This window comes from Melanotaenia boesemani, chromosome 4, assembly GCF_017639745.1.
Source record: "Melanotaenia boesemani isolate fMelBoe1 chromosome 4, fMelBoe1.pri, whole genome shotgun sequence".
Classification (NCBI taxonomy): domain Eukaryota; kingdom Metazoa; phylum Chordata; class Actinopteri; order Atheriniformes; family Melanotaeniidae; genus Melanotaenia; species Melanotaenia boesemani.
The window spans coordinates 24,807,969-24,828,354 of NC_055685.1; the positions used below are offsets into that span (position 1 = coordinate 24,807,969).

At 37.6% G+C, this 20,386-nt stretch overlaps 1 protein-coding gene across 1 annotated transcript; it reads left to right on the plus strand.

Annotated features, from left to right (window-relative positions):
* Window positions 1-468: 468 nt before the first annotated feature.
* Window positions 469-19,506, plus strand: zgc:92360 (uncharacterized protein LOC436988 homolog). The gene is made up of 11 exons (XM_041983014.1): window positions 469-865; window positions 3,054-3,184; window positions 3,933-4,024; window positions 6,676-6,755; window positions 6,838-6,950; window positions 9,620-9,766; window positions 10,856-10,939; window positions 11,157-11,219; window positions 15,459-15,530; window positions 17,453-17,684; window positions 18,564-19,506. The coding sequence occupies exons 1-11, from the start codon at window positions 787-789 to the stop codon at window positions 18,590-18,592; spliced, it is 1,122 nt and encodes a 373-aa protein (XP_041838948.1). The 5' UTR covers window positions 469-786; the 3' UTR covers window positions 18,593-19,506.
* The last annotated feature ends 880 nt before the right edge of the window (window positions 19,507-20,386 follow it).

The following is a 20,386-nucleotide window of genomic DNA, read 5'->3' on the forward strand; positions in this document are numbered from 1 at the left end:
TGTGTGAAACACCAAATGTACAGTATTTTGATATGACAAATAAGTAAGCTACAGCTTGTCATGAAACTTACATTATCCTTTTCAACCCTGAAGAATGACAAGATGCTGGAAAGCCTTTATAGGAATGCAGAACTGTATAGTCAGTAATAAACCTAACACATCCTGTTATGTTTACTTTCACAGGGAGTAACTGAACTGCACATTTAATAAAGATGCCCAAATGATGTATCAAAATCAAATACATGTCCATCAGTGATAATCCGGATAAACCTCGTAAAACTGACAACTCATTAATAGCCTATCACTGTGATGAGAAGATGTCTACAAAAGGCCAAAATCACATTTTTGCACAGCTTGTGCCGTGCCGGAGAAATATGCAGTGTAAGCTCGTATTATGCGGAAAAGCAAGTTTGAACAACCTCCTCATGTCACTTCCTAGTGGTGTCTAATTCCCTCCGCAAAGGCAGTCCTGGACTTTGTGCAGACCTCTTAAGCAGCGGCTACTCAAAAGGCGCAGTCTAAACTTTGAACCTTGGATTACAAGAAAACGAAGGGATATACAACACTTTTCTACGAAAACCCTTTTTTTTTCTTCTTTTTAATCGGAGGAATCTCCGGTGTTGTGGGCGAGTTGGTCTACCTGTGCGGACTTGTCCGCATCCCAAAGTGGGGGAGTGAAGCCCAAGTAGACACACCTTGGTTTTTTGTGGCCTCTCTCTCTCTCTCTCTATCTCTCTCTCCATCTCTCTCCCTGCAAGCGGAAGAATAACCGAACTACACGCTGAAATGTCGGTAAATGAGCGAGCGCTTAAAGAGATCCTGCAAAAGCCTGGAAATGACGCCTGCGCAGACTGCGGTGCACCTGGTAAGTTGAACTTTATTGTACACGTTAAATGTTTTGAAGGGACTATATAATTGTGAGGTCAAGTAGGGCCTAAGTGCTGTCCCTTTCCAGCATTCCCAATAAACACGTCTTCATGCCCGTTGTCTTTTTTTCTTTTTTTTTTTTTTTTCTTTTTTATTATCTTCCGGTCACATCAATATTTTCACATTTAAGTACATTCTTGGTAATATTCAGATTTCAAATGTAATAGAAACAGGAATTCAGTACGAAGGTAACAACCTAGGTGAAGTTGTAGTGGTTGTGTTTTGCCATGTGGAAGATCTAAGTCTGACTTCAACAAGTAGAGACAAGCTTGAGTGTAGGGTTTGCCCCCTATCCAGCTGAATCCAGGGTTTTAGTTATGTGGTAAAAGAGCCCAGCATTTTTACTGCCCAATAAAATAAGAACACCAGCATATGAGAGGTGAATTTAAGAATTAGGTTTTAGTTTTCAGGTCAAATGGGTTTGTCACCTAAACTTAGAGGAAAATTGTCAGAGAAGTCAGTCATAAGAGTCTAAATGAGTCTGGACAGCCTGCTGTGAATACAGAAGAAGCAGCAGCATCCACAATGACTTTTTGTGATAATGAGCTGTTTAAATCAAAATATTTTATTCTGTTTTTGTTTGTTTGTTTGGTTTTATTGATTTATTTATTTATTTATTTATTTGTGGCATCTCCAGAAGAGATGACAAATACTTTTTTTGTAATGAGCCTTTATTTTTTTCTTAGCAAAATCGTTCATTCATAGATGTAAGTTTACCAGTAAAATACTGTTTGTCACTTATTTTTTTAGTGATTTGGAACAATATGCTTGTGTGTGTGTGTGTGTGTGTGTGTGTGTGTGTGTGAAAAACATAAAAGATATCTTAGTCTTCTTCCTCTATGAAGACATTCTTTAGGATGAGAGGGAAACATCTTCAAGAAAATACACCCAGTCCAGCTGACTTGACTCAACCTACCTTGAACAAAGAAAAATGTTACCATGTAAAATTGGCTTTGACATCAGCTATGCACAAGTTAACCAAGGCTTACTTGTTTGCTATGGACCTCTAGCTTTATCCACCAACTTTTTGCGTCACTGAATGTGTCAACTTTTGTTACTTAGAAACAGACTTCTTCATATCAAAAGGTGTCAACAGATTACAGAAGATATATGCACACCCCCACACATAGATATACTGTAACTGCAACTTAAAATGTGGTTAAGATGTTAGGAAGGATTTATAGTTCATTTTTTCTGCTAATTTGGAGAAATAGCACATTTCCAGGCTGATGAAACGATGACTATGAGTGTTTATGTACATGCCACTCAAGTGAGCATTTTAGTATGTAATAATAAAAGCAGAAAGTCAGAAAACGTGGCCTGGGGGCATGTAACGCAGCCAGACTATTTCCTTTCGATGGTGTTCATTTCAGTAAGGCACCTTGAAGATTGGAATGCGTTGATTTAATGTGTCTTGCTTATGAGACATTGGCATAAAAATAAATAAAAAATTAAAAAGTGAACATAAACTAGCTAAGTATCTGTATTCTAACCAGTCTTTTGGAAAATGAAGGAACACCCATCCAACCCAGATGTCTGTAATTTGAGTTATAAGGTAGGACGTCCCATCACATTCCCAAGTTCTGTTTACTGGTAATGTGTAGAAAAGTTGCCAAGTAGATAAGAGAGGTGTGGTTAGAGTGAAGAATACACTTCTTAGATCTCTGGGCTAAGAGAGAAAAGAACATACATAAATTAACCTGGAAGGTTTGTAGTTTTTTTTTTTTTCTTTTTTGGTAATAATGATCCAGGTGAGGCTCAGAAGCTTACTTACTTTAAAGGAAAACAGAGAACCTAAAATGGTTTTTATGGGGAGCAGTAATGACACTGTTTGTTGTGAATTGATATATATTCCGGTTAAATGCTACATCTGTCATTCCAGTTGCCCTATCCTCTACTGCAGGAGTGTCAAACTCTGGTGCAGTCCTGCAAGTTTTACGTGTTTTTCCTGGCTTTAACACTCCTGACTGAAATTAATGAGAATTTGACAACAAGCTGTTGGAGCCATTTGGTTTAAAGTTAAACAGGGAAACATCTGAAACCTGTGGTCTGACAGCGCTACACCTTTTCACCTCTTTTCCTTTTCATCATACTCAATTAATGTCTTTTTTACTCACCCTTTGCAGATCCTGGTTGGGGCTCTTGTTCCCTGGGAGTGTTCATCTGTTTGGCCTGTTCTGGGATCCACCGTAACATCCCTGAAATCAGTAAGGTCAAGTCCCTGAGGCTGTCCCACTGGGAGGACCATGAGTTGCAGGTGAGAGACCATAACCAGTCATACAACTCCTGTGGTTTAGAGTTGATCTGTTTCTCTGTGGGTCTCTGTGAAGACTGTGTGTGAATGTCAAGTAGCTGAAGACAGTATTTTTGTACACAAATCAGATTCACTTCTAATTAAGCTCGAAGGTAGAGTCACTTGGACCTCATTAAATCTATTTCTTTGATTAGACTGTCACTGCTCATCTTTTATTGCATTTTAAGTGGCATGTTAACTTGGAAGGACCCTCGGCTTCATAGTCTTGATAATCTAAAAATGTTTTTTCTAATTATTTTCACCTTGCTGTCCTATTCTGTTGCAGGCTAAATGCACATGCTTATGGGACACAAATTTCAGTATGCTCAGTTTGGGGGGAAAATAACATAAGACAATATATGTGGCTTGTATCTATAAGTTACTGGTTTGGATTAGAAGTCCTAAATCCAGTTAAATCAAAATAATCTACCATGATATTTACCCTCGGTTAGTCTGAACACAGAAGTTGACTGACGCAGGAAAACCGTGGTGTAAAAAAGAAAACATTTTTGTCAGAAAAGAACCTATGTGGAGTAAATGGTAGGTTGGCAAGCACAGACAAACATACAGATTGGGAGTGTCACTACTGCAGTAAGTGAAGAGAAATGTTCTATTTCTCAGATATTTCATCAATGAAAAGTCTATTTAAACTGTTGTACCAAGTCGTCATTCATTCTTAAATTATTTGTGTGTGTGTGTGTGTTTTTGTTAGTTCATGGCTGAGAATGGGAATGAGTCAATGAGGAGAAAATATGAGGCTGCAGTTCCAGTTTACTACTACAAACCAACACACAAGGACTGCCAGTGAGTAACTATTGGAACCAATACTGTCCAATCCATATTTCATTGTCTCTTAAATTTTCTGTTCTGTGCTGTTTCATTTATGAAAATATAGCAAACACCAAAAAGTGTGTGTCCGGTTTATTGGTTCCTTCTTTTTGCAGGGTTTTCCATGCTAAAGTGGGCTTAGGATGCATGCCATGGCTGATTCTGATTTTTTAGAGAACATGAGCACACACAAGATATAAAGCCTCAAAATAAATCCTTGTTTATTTTTTAAAGTCACACTACTAAACTTTGATGTCCCCTTCTGAAGGCGAATTTGGCAGCCATCTTGCATCCTGTCTCTTCTCTGAGCTCTCTCCAGTCAGTGAAAGTCAGTTTGATGTTTAAGCTAGTCTTATTTCTTGTGCAAACTTTCACTCTTTTTTTCCCCTCTCTCCCTCCAATAATGTCTTTTTGCATTTCTTTGCTGAATCAGCCATGGCATGCATCCAAAATACCCACTGTGTTGATTTCTAGTTTCTGGCATGTGACATAGTGCTGTGGCGGTCCCATGAATGTACATAAAGAGTATCATTGTGCCATCAGTGCCATAAAAAGCCAGAAGCCCAGAGTTTTAAGGTTGGAAATTAATGTAGTATTGCTTCAACAGTTTTTCCTTTACACTGACTCTGCCGTGGAGGCCGCCATGGCGACGGGGAAAGAGGTGGGGCTGAATTAAACTTTGTTAGTTAAGCCCACAGGCAAGGTATGGTTCGAGAGCATTTAACAAACCTATTATGTGTGGAGTTTGGAGAGAGGAAAGGTAGCTGCTGATAGGTTGTTTTAGATTTTACAAGTTGACTAGACATTCCAGTTATTGTTTATTATTGTGGATCCCCATTAGCAACAGCTCATTCCTGCCGCTATTCTTCCCGGGGTCCAATAATGAAACATGTATCCAAAATCAGTATAGATACCAATAAAGATGTTGATGATGAACAGCAAACATGATGCTATGTAACATGAGGTAATTGGTTCTAACGCTACTGTAGGCTAATGACTGACACTGGTTAGCTTAAACAATGTAGGATATCTATGTACTGTAATGTATTAACCACTGGTTGCAGTTTCAGATTAATCTTAAAACATAAACAGGCCTTAATACATAGATGAAAAACATAAAATCTGTAGCAATATTTTGTCAGAGACCTGCAGCCTTTGAGGAACGAGGAACCCTCAGCTTTCATAAACTTGACAAATGCAAGACATGTGGTGTTGCATGCCTTTTTTGTTTTTGTTTTGTTTTTTTACTTATTCATTTGGGCTGAATATTGCACTTTTATGACCCAAGTTTCTAGAACTTTTCTTTGGACAAACAAGTCAGAACAAATAAGTGACTTAATGAAAAGATAATCCATCCATCCATCTATCCATCCGTCCATCCATCCATCCATCCATCCATTTTCTGCCACTTATCCGGAGTCGGGTTGCAGGGCAGCTGCCTAAGCAGGGAAACCCAGACTTCCGTCTCCCCAGCCACATTCACCAGCTCATCTGGAGGGATCCCGAGGCTTATTGTTTTTAAACTGTTTTAAAAACAATGAACAATTATTTTATTATATTTTATCATATAATTTATTTCCCTGATGATTCTTGTGTAGCTTTGTCCATTTATGTACAGCACTTTGTTTCATCTGAAAGTTGTGGAACTCACATGTGAACGTTCAGTCAGCATCACATGTATTAGTCAGTGTGCCTTATATTCTAAGTGCAGCTGCACAGTCCTGGTGTCTATACTGTGGCTCAAGATGAATGCAAGGACTGAACTGTTAAACTGAACCATTGCTGGTCATATAATTGACATATAATCGATCTGCAGAGCAAAGCCTCAGAAAAGATCTATAAATCATATCTTTCATATGAAGTTTAATCAGGTCTGTTTCTGCCAAAGTCAAAACCAATCAAACTTCCTTACTTAAAATAATTCAGGCTGTGAACTGGCTGTTTTCTCCTTGCCAAGATCCTTCTTTCTGTCTACAGGCAGCCTCGAGGTTACCTGCTGAAACACAATGACTGTGTCTTAGTTTATTTTCCCGTAGCTGTGAGAGGCAGCTTCTTCAAAAGAATGTCAGGAATTGTATGAATGTGTAGTGAGGCGTCTTTCTGAAAGAAAAACTCACAGAGTGAGCTGCCAAAGTTTACTTACTAATATATCTGCTTGACTAAAACTGAAGTGTGTGTGTTTGTGTTGAATGTCCAGGATTACCACAGCCACCTGCCCTCTTTGTCTCTCACACACATATTTAACTCTTTCTCTGATTTAATAGCACTAGAAAAAGGTGGTGAGGAACTGCTGCTAGAATTCAGTGCCCAAAAGAAGATATCTGTCAGCCAACCTTGTGCTGATACAAAATGCTGAATACAAATGTGACACTCTTAGATTATGCAGATTAAATGACAGGTTTCTGATTATTATAATTGCATTTAAAACTGCTATACTTACTGCAATAGTCAGTGTTGTTCGAATGAATTTAACTGTGAAACAACTTCACTACTGAGGTCTAGGTGTCTATGAGGTAACTGCATTCATTGTACATGCATCCCTGCCTCCTTCCCAGATACCATATGGCACTTAAGTCTGCTTTTAGTTTCCATATACATGACTCTATTTGCATGTTCTGTGTGTCTAGAGTGTTGAGGGAACAGTGGATTAGAGCAAAGTACGAGAGGAAAGAGTTTTCCAAGCCAAGGGACAGCTTGACATATGAAGGTGAGTGCAGACGCATACACAAACGTGTATGTGAAATAAAATGCATTTTTGTTAATGAATGACTTCTGCTGGCTTCCTACAGGAACTAGAGATGGCTTACTGATGAAAAGGGGGCGGGACAACGGACAGTTCCTGAGCAGGCGTTTTGTCCTTTCAGAGATAGAGGGCACTCTGAAGTACTTCACCAAATATGATGTAAGCATCTGTTTAAATAAATAAACTTCTGGTAGCCACAGAAGTCTTTTTACCTTCTGGTAAATTTTCTGGTTTGTTTACATTCTGATAAACACACAATTAATTGATGGTTAGGTTCCTGCGTGTTTGTAGCCGTTTTACAACATGCAACATGCAACCAGAACCTTAACTGGAGAACTTTTCAAAGTACACAAAGTACATTGCAGGCAAAATCTCTGCATTTTGTGATCTAGTTCTTTATCGGGCATACGCAACATTTACTTTGTAAATGTAAATGTTGATTATGTGATGATGCCTTTTACTGTTCTAAATATCTGTAATGTCTTTGTTTTATGTAAAGCACTTTGACTTGTCCTGTACATGAAATGTGCTATACAGATAAACTGCCTTGCCTTGCCTAATATATATATATATATATATATATATATATATATATATATATATAGATAGATATATATATACCAACCAAGAGACAACAAAATGAGTACTTGTTCACTCTGTTGCATTTGAGCGTGCTCAGACAAGCTTAATCAGCAGTCTGTCTGCTCTGTCAGAGTGGCTGAATCACTAAGCTGTACAGCGCTCCACCCAAACCAATTAGGCCTGGAAGTGATGGGGGCACTTTGTTTGTCACAGTTAAGCAGCTCAACGGAAGTTGGGAAGCTATTGTGTGTGTTTTATATTTTCCAAGACTGTACTGTGAGCAATACACTATGTGCCTTTGTTCTACACAGTAATAATAATAATAAAAATGAAAATGAAAATGAGTTACAGACTGAGTTACAGAAGTTCTAAAGGTAAAGGTGTCATTGGCTTTGTCTGAGTTACTTCAGGTTTTTAAAGCCTGGTTGGGATCTAGGCCCAACACCATTTTTCTTTTTTATCCCTACCTTACCCCTTGCTCCTTCAAACAAAGTGGTAAGGGATGAAAACATCCCCCAAGGAAATGAGATGCCCCTACTTTACCATCGTATGTCATCAGATTCGTTCCTACTTGCTATGTCAAACGAAGTGAGAAGCATTTATAAAAATCTAATGGCAACAAACTGATGACAACAAAGATTGAAATCAGATCATAGCATCTAGAAGAATATGTGGGAACTACAAAGTGACTGTAAATCCAGTCATCAAGTTGGAAAACTACCCCTTTACCAAAACAGAAGACCTTTAAGCAATATTGGATGGTAAAAGGTTTTCTAAATTAGATATGTCCCAATCATATGTTTGCCTAGGGTACAGAATCAGCAATGGAGGGGTCCATCCAGTTGTTAAAAAGGTCCACACCATTGTCAATGCTCCTCAACCAAGAAACCACTCACAGCTAAAATCCTTTTTGGGCATTCTCAGTTCCTATTGCAGGGTTTAGCTAACATCACCACCGTATTTAAAGCCTCTGCAGGAGCTCTTGAGGGCTGGAGTTCTATGGAACTGGGGAAAACGTGAAATGCAAGCTTTTAAAGAGGCAAAACGGAAACTCCAGTCAGAACAAGTTCTGGTTCATTTTGATGACACAAAGCCATTATATACATCCTGTGATGCATTACCACATGACACTTGAGCTATTTTGGCACATACACTTCTAGAGGGCATAGAAAGGCCCATGTCACATTAACTGTCATCAGCGAAATGTGGGTACTCCCAGGATGAGAAAGAAGCACTGACTATCATCTTCAGCCTGAAAAAATTCCACCAATACCTGTTTGGAAAACACTGCACATTATCCAGTTCGAGTTAGAAAGGCACCCACTTATTTTAAGGATTACATTATTCCAGGGGAAGAATAATCCCTTCGGGGTGCCTTGGGGAGAGGGTAGTCTACTCCTAGAGTACAGTAGATTAGAAATGTGGTGTTTATGTTTTAAAGAGAAAACAAATAACAATCCAGTTGCACTTTTGCTGTTTTGGACCATGGGTGGAGGGAATGTTTTAGTGCTAAAGGTTTAGTCAAAGCTTCGGTTAGTAGTTCCAGTTTTAGATCAGTTTAAATCAGTTAAATTTGCACATGGGCATCCTAAATTTTCCACCAAATGACATCGCATCAACCTCTGAATTAAAAACGTGTTTTGTTCTACCTCCAAAATTTTTCATATAGTATAACGCCTGAAGATGTTCTCTTTTGCCCATAATATATTTGTTTAAGTGAGACATTCCAGCTTAGTCTCTATACTGAGAGGCAACCATGCTGTACTGGACCTGTGTACCACAATAAACATCTACCTTCACCATAGAGATATAGAACTGAAAAGTATAGGTGAACTGTCTTTACAGACAGCCTAATGTTTTTACACAAAACCAGGTTCATAGGGATACTGTAAATGACATGGACTGTGACCATCAACAGACTTAACTGAAGAGGGGAAACCTGCTCTTTTCTTCACAATAATTGCAAACACTTTGAGCATCACATTAGTAAACAAACCTTTAAACTGCTCAATTATTGTCATTCTCTTGACACATGGTTTAAGGCTCGATGTGTAGAATTTGTGACATCAAATGACAAAGCTGTGTTTTGCAACCAACTTAATACTTTGCACCTGAAAGAATACAAAAGCTTCCAATTTGGTACAATAAATATAATCTTATCATCAACATGACATCCTGAACAGTAAATAAGTGTAAAGTTTATCCTCTCCTTTCACACCTCCTCTTGTTCTTCATTTGTTATTTAGGCTAAGGAGCCCAAAGCAGTGATCAAGGTGGACACAATCAATGCAACATTCCAGCCAGAGAAGATAGGAAACCCCAACGGCATGCAGATCACCTACCTCAAAGACTACAGCACCCGGAACATCTTTGTCTATCATGACAGTGGAAAGGTACATGTCTTCTCTAAACTGTGTGTGTGTGTGTGTGTGAGTTTGTTATATTCTTGTATATGTGAGAAGACAGAAGCCTGATTCAAACAGAGAAAGATGGCATTTACATCAGATATTTGTCACGTCACATTAGGAGACAGATGAGTTGAATGCACCTGGCTTGTGGTGTTGTGGGAGAGGTCCCAAATCTTTAACAAATCATCCGTCTCAATTTCTGTTTCCAGGCTGAATCAATTACTGGGTGACATTCAAGCAGCACCTCCATCATTCTTTCATTTATTAACACAGTAAAATGTATGGAGCGGTTTCTCTGTTGTCATCAGGTTGAGGATTTATTCACAGCAGTTTGAGACTTTAAGGAGTTTGCTCTAGAACCACTTCACAGTCACAAAATAACTTTATTTGAGTTCATTAGCTGCGTTTCCACTGCAGGAAGTCTGGGCAGACACCAGGTGGTATTTACAGGAGCAGCCCACCTTCACAGCTTCAGTCGTGATGGGGAGATGGCAAGGAGCTGAATAGCTGCTGCATTGCTATTAGTTGTCTTAACCTTTGTGCAAGTTTTACATGTTTTTTTTTTTACTCCTTATTAATTGTTTTTATCTTTCTTCTTCAAAAACATTGCTAAGTAGTTTAACTTGTTGGCATAGAGCCAACATTTCTATTGCTGCTCAGACAAAATTTGTGGTGCCATAGGTATGTTTTCCTTCGTACTTCCTCCCGTTTGTTTTCTTTTTAAAGTTGCCTGGAAAGAAGGCCTAGGGGAGCATCATCTATTGTCACAAATGTATTAGTCCCTTCAAATATTCCAACGCTAATTTTTTTTGGAGGTGATCCATTTAAAAAGAAGAAAAAAAAAGACAATCATTTCTCTATATGAAGCTAATCCTGATAAAAATCTGCATCTGTGAAACACTGGAGATGTTTTCCCACCACAGGAAGCAGGGGCAGCCATATCCATATCCCTTCCAGTACAGTTTTACCTTTAATGAATCACCAAGAGATCATTTATGAAAAAGTAATGTGAAAATATCTCATAAATGATATTTTGCTTTCTTTCTGTGTTTTTCATCCCTCTTTCCTCATCAGGAGATTGTTGACTGGTTTAATTCAATTCGAGCAGTTCAGCTTCATTATCTACAGGTGGCCTTTCCTGGGGCCACTGATGCTGATGTAAACACACACACACACACACACACACACACATACACCTGGCTAAAATGTACATTTTTATGGATTTTTCAATTTGCAAGTTTTTAACAATACTGAAGGTCAAAACTGTTTCTGTTTGCTACACATTCTTCAGGTTTGACTTATAGCATGGTATACAACACTGAAATAAATAATATTATGATGATTTTTAAATTTCTTTTTTCCTTGTTCCTTTCAGCTTGTACCTAAACTTACTCGTAACTTTCTCAAGGAAGGATACATGGAAAAAACGGGTCCCAGGGCAAGTAAACCTTATTTAAACTTAATTAGAATCCTTTTTTACGGCTGTATTTTCTTACTGTTGCTATGCATTTATTCCACTTTGTTTCCCTCTGTGTTTTTTCAAGTCCAGCAAAGTTTTGGTGGATTTATCTGAGTGAATTCCGAATGTGGTGTAAGAATAAATAAGTTTTATTCTTACACCACATTAGAAATTCACATAAACAAAGCCTTATCTTACTTGTTCTCAACTGCCAAGTAGAAACAGTGATGATGAAGTTTGAACTTCTCCCTGTGCACCATGCATATCTACATGATCAGAGGAAACAGTTAATATCAGCCTGTCTAAGATGAGGTCCTGTTTTTGTACAACTCATTTCATGTTGGTTTTAAAAGGAAGAAAAAAATATTACAATGTATTATGAGTGAAGTTTCCTTCTTATAAATTCTGCATTAAATGAGGGCATAATAAACATAATTACACAAGTAGCCAGTGGTAAAAGCTGGTGCATTAGTTCCAAAATATACAATTTCTAAGTTGAGAGGTACTGATTACTAGTAGCAGATGCCTGGAAATACAGGACTAATATGTAAATATCAGTGCAGTTTGGTTTTTAATGAGACATATATCTATGTTTAGTTTGTTGTAGTGATTATGAAACCAGCAGTAATTGCATGTGAAACTTTATTTTCCCTTGTTTTAAAGTTAATATGGGCCTTGAGAGTCAAATGATCATCCTGGACAAAACCTAGTGCAATTATTTTCTTTACATGACAAGATGGAGACAGTATTAGACCAGGGGTCGGCAACCTTTACCACTCAAAGAACCATTTGGACCCGTTTCCCACAGTTAAGAAAACACTAGGTGCCACAAATCCCTTTTGAAATTTAAAATTTAATAGCACTGCATATAACGTTTTTTCTTTTGCCTTTATTTTATATATAAACAAAATGTGTTGTATTTATTAAATCAAGGAACGACTGCAGAGAAAACGACATTACATTTCTGCATGCAACAAAAACATTTTAAATAATAAAAAAAGGGTTGAAGGTTATTGTCAATATCTATTTGATTCCTTCTTGTAGCTTTTTATTACGTAGGGAAGCAAATACACACCACAATAAAGTGATTTGTGTCCCACATCCTCCCTGTCATTGTTTAACAGCACAACAGTGACTCGGTAGCTATCACGTGACAAATGAACAAATGACCGAGCCGAGAGCGAACGTACTGCTGAGCTTGATACAGCTTGAGCTGTGAACGAATGAAGGAAGACCCGTTCAGAGACCTGTCAGACAGAGAGAAGAAAGAGAGACCAATCCGGGAGCGAACGTACTGCTCGCCAAACAGCCTGAATGATGAACGAGAACGAGACCGTGCAGCACGAGCTGTCTGTCACAAATGCCAGAGCAGCCTGGCTGTCACGTGACAAAAGAACGAGGACCTGAGGACGGACCTGAGCGAGTCCTGAACGAATCATTTCTGTTTCCTGTCCTGACCTACTGTCTGAGTTTATGCAGCTGCCTGCCATGTGGCGAGAGGAGGTACCGCATGAAAATGAACGAATCGCTCACTGAGAGGACCCCTTACTCCCGAGTCATATAAAGGATTAGTTCATACTGAACGAATCGTTCGTGACCGACACATCACTAACATCTTCAAGCGTTTTAACTTGGACACACATATGTCTTTGTCTGCTATGTCGGCCAGTTCCATCTCAAGATTAGGTTGACTCACACCTGCCAATGCAGTTGTATTTAGGATGGATCGAGGCTTAGAGGAGTGACAGGGAAGGACAATGTAGGTTTTTTTCCCTCTCTGAACAGAATTGTTTCCCTAACGACATTTGCAGTGATTGTAGAATGTAAATACTCTGAATTCATCATGTCAGCTTCTTTTAACTCTCTCATACTGGGGAAATGAAACAGTATACCTTTCTATAAATCTCTGACAAGCACGGTCAGCTTGCGCTCGAATGCCAAAACCTCCTCCAACATGTGCAGGGCTGTATGTCCTTTCCCCTGAAGAGCTGTGTTCAGCATGTTCAGGTGCGCTGTAATGTCATGAAGTGTAGCTTTTCCAGCCACTCTGGCTGTTCAACTCAGGAAGTATGAGCCCTTTGCTGCTCAGGAAAGCTTTCATTTTTTTCAGACACGTGGCAAAGCGTGAAAATACATTTTAATTGAATACACATTTTATTTTATTTATTTTCAAAAGCTGGAATAGAATATTTTGTTAGACAACCTTTAATTTTGATTAAGGCATGCATTCAACTTGGCATAGTTTGTATAAGCTTCATTAGTTATACATTATTTTTCACCTAGGACTGCAGAACAAGAGTTTTTTTTATTTGTGATAAGAAAGAAAAGATTGAGGAAAGTCCTCTCTAGCAAGATAGTACGTTTCAAACATGAGGGATGACATCTGTGACATAACTGGACAGAGACTGGTCCATGAATGAGCCACCCTGGTTTTAAAGAAATACAAAATGACACATCTATAATCTCAAAATGCACATAATTTTTTTCTTAATTCCTGAATAACGATAATGGGGAGAATTCATCTATGCTGCGATGGACATCTTTTTGTTGGATTTCATCTGCTTTTGTTATCTAAAAAAGCAGAACACTAAAAAAAAAACAGTAAAATTGGTGACTTTTAAGATCAAAGTATAAATCATACATTAAGACATTGACAAAATGCCTACAGTATTAGCCAAGGAAAGAAATAAGAACTTCCTTTAATGCTCATTAAACTGAGGTTGAGCCTGAAATTGTTATACACTCATATCTGCTCCAGTGACTCCATCTTCCTCTCTGCTGTCTCAGTGTTTATTGTAGCTGTTTGCCAGCCCTGCCTGACACGCTGACTGGCAGCTGAGACCTAACTTACCTGTTTGCCTCCTTCCTTGCTTCTGTTAGGCTGTCTGAAGAAATGAACAGCTCCCACTGACTTCATTCTCATGTGTCAAATGCAGACAAAAAAACAGACATATACAATGCTGCAATTAAGCAAACACAAAGAAGCACTTGTACATCCCTGTCTTCATACAGAATTATATCAATGCCTTTTATCTGTATAAGTATATGTTTACAGGTGCTTCCACACAGTGGGACAGACACAGTTAACCCTCACCAGCCTGATGCTCTGTGGCACAACCGGTTCTGTTTTCAGACAAAGACTTTCAGTTCATCTCTGTCTGTCAGGTTGAGAGATGAAAGAACTTACTAACTTGATTTGCTGGGTTGATTTACTAAATGGGTGTCATAATTCATTTCCCTCGCATGCACAAGAGACATTTTTGTGGAGAGAGTCAAATGGCAAAATGAGAAGGAAACAGTAAGTTGCTTAGCCTCATGACACAATGAGGATATCAAACACTTTTATGAGGACAGTTTGGCAGCAGCCAGGGAGCTGAGTGTTGACGCTCAGCTCTGAAAGAGCTCAAGCTGCCTGTGCATGCCAGTAAACTCTCCAAAGGTGCTGTGCTTCACTATTTTTCTCACAGCTGTATTTAAAGCCGATTTGAAAATGCTGCACTGACATTAACTTTCAGCTGTGACAAGGTTCTAAATGAAATATCAGTGCTGTTAAAGTGTGCACTGCACAGCTAGATGGTTACAAAGAGGAAAAGCATGAAGAATTGAAAGAACTGTTCAAATATAACAAAGAAAACTTATTTCATATCCACGGTCAGATGCTAGATACAAGGCCCAGATCATTTAAACAAAAACAAAAACAAAATACTTCCTTTTAAGGTGTAATAAGTATATTATCATAGACTTATTCCAAAGGGAGCCACTGGGCGTATGAAGCAGCTAATTATTGTTTGCATGGGAGTCTACTTGAGCCAGAAGTGTTTTGTATCTAGTGGTTATACGTTGTACTGTACTTTAAGGCAATTTGTCATGGCATCATGTTTCAGACCTAATTGCCACATCAGATCTATGGATCTGACCCATCAGTGTCTGAAACTAAACATTTTGACATGTTTATATCTCTCTCTTTTAAATTCATCTAACATGACAACAGCAAATTTACTGGTAACAAAGAAATGATTGCTGGTTCTCAGATGTGATCCTCGTCTATATCATGGTGTATTGACTGTTGGGAAATATTTAAAGGCGGTTTTAAGCCCAGCTGAAGCAGTCAGTAAATGCTTTTTTTTAGAGCAATTCAAGAACAGGGCAAGGTTCACAATGCTGCTTTGTCTCAGTCTCACTCATTCCATGTCTATCTCTCTCTGTTTGTCTACATAGCAAACAGAAGGTTTCAAGAAACGCTGGTTCACTCTTGACCACAGACGACTCATGTACTTCAAAGATCCTCTGGTATGGTAACACACAAACATCTACACACACTGGAATAAATAACAAGTCAAATAACAAACTACTGAGTGTGGAATAAAGATGTGACTCAGCAGTTTACTTGTGCTCTAAACAGATATAAATTATCATTGTGTAGACAGCAGGAAAGAGGTTTTTCCCTATAAAACAAATTAGATAAAGTGACCAGATTTTGGAATAAGATGTCATGATTGAGTGGCGAGATGATATTTCTTCTTGTGAACATGTTGATGGGAAATATCTAGTTGCAGTTAGCTACAATGACTCACCAACAAACAACACGTTGTACATGCTATACCTTATTTTCTTATTCGGGTGCGTTCATGGTGAATGTTGTAGATGAGAGTAAAATTCTGGTTGATTTTTATAGAGACTTTTCCCAAAAGCTTTAAGAGGAAGCAGCTAAGATTACTCAAGCCTGGACTAAATATACATCATAAAACCAAAGCAGCATTGTGGCTGATGTAATAGTTCAATAGAGAGATGTAATAATTATCAGTGCTAAGTGACAGAAAAGTCTGACTTGCCCTCAGAGAGTCGACAGACAAGAAATAATTAGAAGATGAAAAAATAGGAAGTCTTGTGAAGTTGAGTATTGATGGGAATATGTGGAGGAAGCTGCTCTGAGCAGTGTAATTTGATCACTTAATAACTTTCGTTGCTAACACAGTGGCTCACTGTCTATTTGAATATGTTCATTGTAGTGAAATGAGGTTTACCAAAAAACTATGATAATTACAGACAATTGGTGACTTGACAAAAATTTTCATAATGTACCCTTTAAACACAAACTCATAGTCATCCTAAATGCTTGTTTTACTATGTCCAGGTTTATAAAGTCAATAGGTGAATGCGAAGCAAAGTTGGGGTTGGCAAATTTGAAATTTATTTATTTGAAATTTATTGAATGGATAGTGCCTTGGGATGCAACATCTCGTTTTTAAGGGGGTCCATAAAAACAAAAGATACACCACACAAATATTAGATTTATGGTCAAACATAAATAAAACTTGTCAGTTTCAAACATTATGAACGCACTGGAAAACGCATTTACAGTTCTTCCTGACCTGAATGCAGCTGTGTGCAGAGCCGTGGTGATTTCCCAACTTTTAAAACGATTGCATAACTGTTTCAGAAGTTTAAATGCTCAGCTGGTTTTGGTGTGAGGCGCTTCTCAGTCAGTAGCGCCACAGCAAATGCAAATTCCCTGGCAAAAGAGAAGCGTCAGTATTTTGATTACTTCGTAAATTTGTAAAAAAAAAAAAAAAAAAAAGCATTATAGGGTTATAGTGCTGGATGTCCAAGTTTTGAAATCTAAATCTATAACATAGCATGAAAGTCAACAGTAAAAAGGTTGTGTGTATTTTGAGGCACGTTGTGATATTGCAACATATTCTGTAGTTATCTATTTAATAATTGGGCCACACTGAAACTGTGACAGAAAGATTAAATTGTTAGAAAGTTGCTCTTCTGATAAAATATTTTATTGTATGAACAAATTATAGGAAAAATACCTTTATTAATGCTAGATGGAAATTAATTCAAATTAAATGAATTTGAATGTTGTAATAGTTTTTTTTTTTTTTTTTTTCTAAACAAAAACTACAATTAATGTTAAGATAATACGTTTTCCCACATGGGGACTTCTGCTGGCACGACTAATGTCCTATAGCTTTCTGTCTTGCAGGAAACTTGAAGTTTCACTAAAATGATAGATCTGAGGGAAAAGTCTAATCACTTTTCTCAAAAAACAGACCATTTGCATTTAATATACATGATTATCCTGTAAACCCCCCACCACACACACACACACACTCACACAAAAATCATTACACTAAAAAAAAAAAACATGAAGGGTCTGCTCTTTGCATCTAATTCCTCTTTTGTTTTGTTCACTCGCTTTGAAGGATGCCTTTGCCAAAGGTGAAGTTTTCTTGGGGAACAGGGACCATGGTTACAGTGTCTCTTCTGGCTTGCCTGCTGGCACCCACTTCAACGGTGTTTGGCAATACGGTATCACAATAAAAACACCTGACCGCTGCTTCCTGTTTACCTGTGAGACAGAGGGTGACCAGCAAGACTGGCTGAAACACTTTCATGATGTCATGAGCGCTCAGATGTCCCCTCAGGAATACACAAGTAAGAGTTCAGAGCTTTAAAATGGTCATTTAATTAGCTGTTAGTGGTTGTTTATAGTCTGCGGTTACTTATTCTGCCAAATACCTCCTGTGCTCCATGAGGCCACTGTGGAAACATTAATTGCCATCTTAACATTCAGAAAACTGTTGGAACTTTACCCCTGAGCTGCAGCTACACGCTTTCATATGCACACTGAACCATCCTTTACCTGCATTCCAGCATCTCCAGTTGAGCAGTTGTGGCTTACTTCCCATGTGGGTAGAATAAGTAGGGCAAAAGGATAACAAATCTTTTTTTAATCATTTACTAACTTGTATTATATTTTTGTTACTACTATTCTTAAAATCAATCTGGCAAGTTTTGTGAAGTTATGGCTAAAATTGACTACTGCTCTCATAATTAAAACTCATAAATTGAATTTTCTTTACATTTAGATAATACATTTAATGCAAACAATTCCACATTGTGGTATGGTCAGAAGTTTATATCTTTAGTGATGTTGGTGAAGTAAAGAGGCAGTTAAATAGTGTTGGCTGGATAATGAAGTTAACATTATAATCTTGATGGAATGTTTTTCTTGTACCATTTAGCAGATATACAGGGATGTTTTTGGTGATATAAAAAACCAGACAACCAGCTGCTACACCTGTAAAGAAAACGTCCTATGGCCTCTGTAAGGAAACAAAGCAGAGAATCATCAGGAGCACCTATAGGAAGCCAAACCTGATAGGAGTATCTGTAGCTTTATTGAGATAAACTATGTCAGAATACCCAGACTTGTTATATATGAATTATTAATCATGTAAAATCATTTATATGCACCATTAGGGGAAAAACAAATCTAACTTTGGACTTTTGAACTTTTTATTTTTGCTCTAGTGGAAGCCCTGTTCAAGCGCAGGCCCTGATCGGTAGCCGTTGGAACCTTTCCCTCACCTCTCACCCATCATCAGTCTGACATGGGGTCTACATCAGCTCTGACTTGGAATCTCACCTTCATCACTGCTCTGGTCACACTGGAGCTTATAGCTTAAAATACTAAAAGATAGTCATAAAGTTCAGAAACAGGAAAAAAGAATAGGACCAAATTGTTGTTGTAAAGTGTGTAAAGAGGCCCAGTGATACTTAAACATCACAGTTAGTTTCCATTTCATGTTGTATTGTGAGGAGATTTTTGTTTCATCAACATAATTACTTATGAGTCTGGAGCAGATTTCTTTTTTCCTTTAAATTCTGGTTCTTAGATGCCTTATTGTCACTCTTTGCTCCCCTTAGTTATGACTTTTATTTCTTTGTCCGAGGGTCCTTTTCTTTAATAAACACTACACAGCATTTAAAAGACTTTATGGACTGATAATATGCCTTTTCTCTTTCAAATATTTTAAAACTGGATCCGTTTTGAAGGTGACAAGTGCCATGTGCCTCTTATTTTGCCTGATGTTATGCAGTGATCAGTTTGGTAGTACTGTAAGTTGCAGGTAGTCAGATATGCAAGTTTATGGAAGATGATTTGAGAGATTTGTGAGAAGCACTGGTTCAAAAAAATGAGTAGGGATAATTAAATGTACCTGTTTACCTTGGGTCCAGGGTGTGGCCCTACTGAAAAAGTGTTGCAGCTGACAGAACCAGAAGTTTCTCTACAACATAACATGGCTGTTGTGAAAATATCACATTTTTGAGAAGAAACAGAAAAATTGGATCAAAGAAGAAAAACAAATCAAAGTTTTTAAAAAAAAAAAAAAAAATACAATAAATTTTATTTACTTTATTTAACACTTATAACATCAGTCATCTTGGATTCATGTAAAGTTTTAGAAATATATCCATCAAGCAAAGTAATATCTTAGTTTTATTTTGTATCAAGTACCTATAAAGTATGTTATCTCATTTGAAACTTTACTGAATGTATTATTAGTCAATTCCGTCAAAGACAATGTACCTAAAATTACTTAAAACCCATTTTAAAATAAATTGAGACACAAAAAGGTTTAAACTGTAGATCAGTCTATGGTGCAACAGCACCCCCATGTGGCATAAGCTTTTATTGCACTCATTTTTTAACACTTTTTTTTCCACATTTACCTTGTCATGCAGCACCTAACTAATACATTACAATTGTACATTTAGTTATTTGGTTTTTTTTAACTTCCTTTTAGTTAGCCAAGAAAATTTGGTGTTCATGTTTTCTTTTTCATTAAAGGTATTTCACTGTTTGAGCATGGGTGAGTTAGAATATGAAATTACTGATAACCATAAATAACGGTTTAATAAATATTTCTCTAAATGTTGTCAAGGGTTTTGTGTAACGAGGGTGCATTGACTAGCATGAAATAACTGTTTAATAAATAACTTTTTGAAAAGGTTGTAGTTGATATAATCATGTTATTCAAATAACTGCAGATATGCATATAAGCAAAACCAATAAATGGTTCAGATAAGATGAAAAAAAGATTTTAATATTTAAAAAGCAGATTACCACCTGTGCTATTTTATGTTTACTTATTTATTTAACAACAACCCATCATTGCTGACGTACACGTTATGTTTTTGGTTACCGAACATGTGTTTGTGTAGCTGCAGACAGCTGCCCCTGCCAGCAATTTCTTGGTGTCTAAAACTACACCTTGGTGCTCAGAGACAGCAGGTTGAGGCCCAAGAGGAATACCACATAAATCTATAGGCCCTTGCCAGTTTTTCACCTT

Coding starts and splice junctions, on each gene's coding strand:
- zgc:92360 (XM_041983014.1), top strand. CDS start 787: ATGTCGGTAAATGAGCGAGCGCTTAAAGAGATCCTGCAAAAGCCTGGA. Junction 4,025..6,675: donor CCAACACACAAGGACTGCCA/GTGAGTAACTAT, acceptor CTGTGTGTCTAG/AGTGTTGAGGGAACAGTGGA. Junction 9,767..10,855: donor TCTATCATGACAGTGGAAAG/GTACATGTCTTC, acceptor TTTCCTCATCAG/GAGATTGTTGACTGGTTTAA.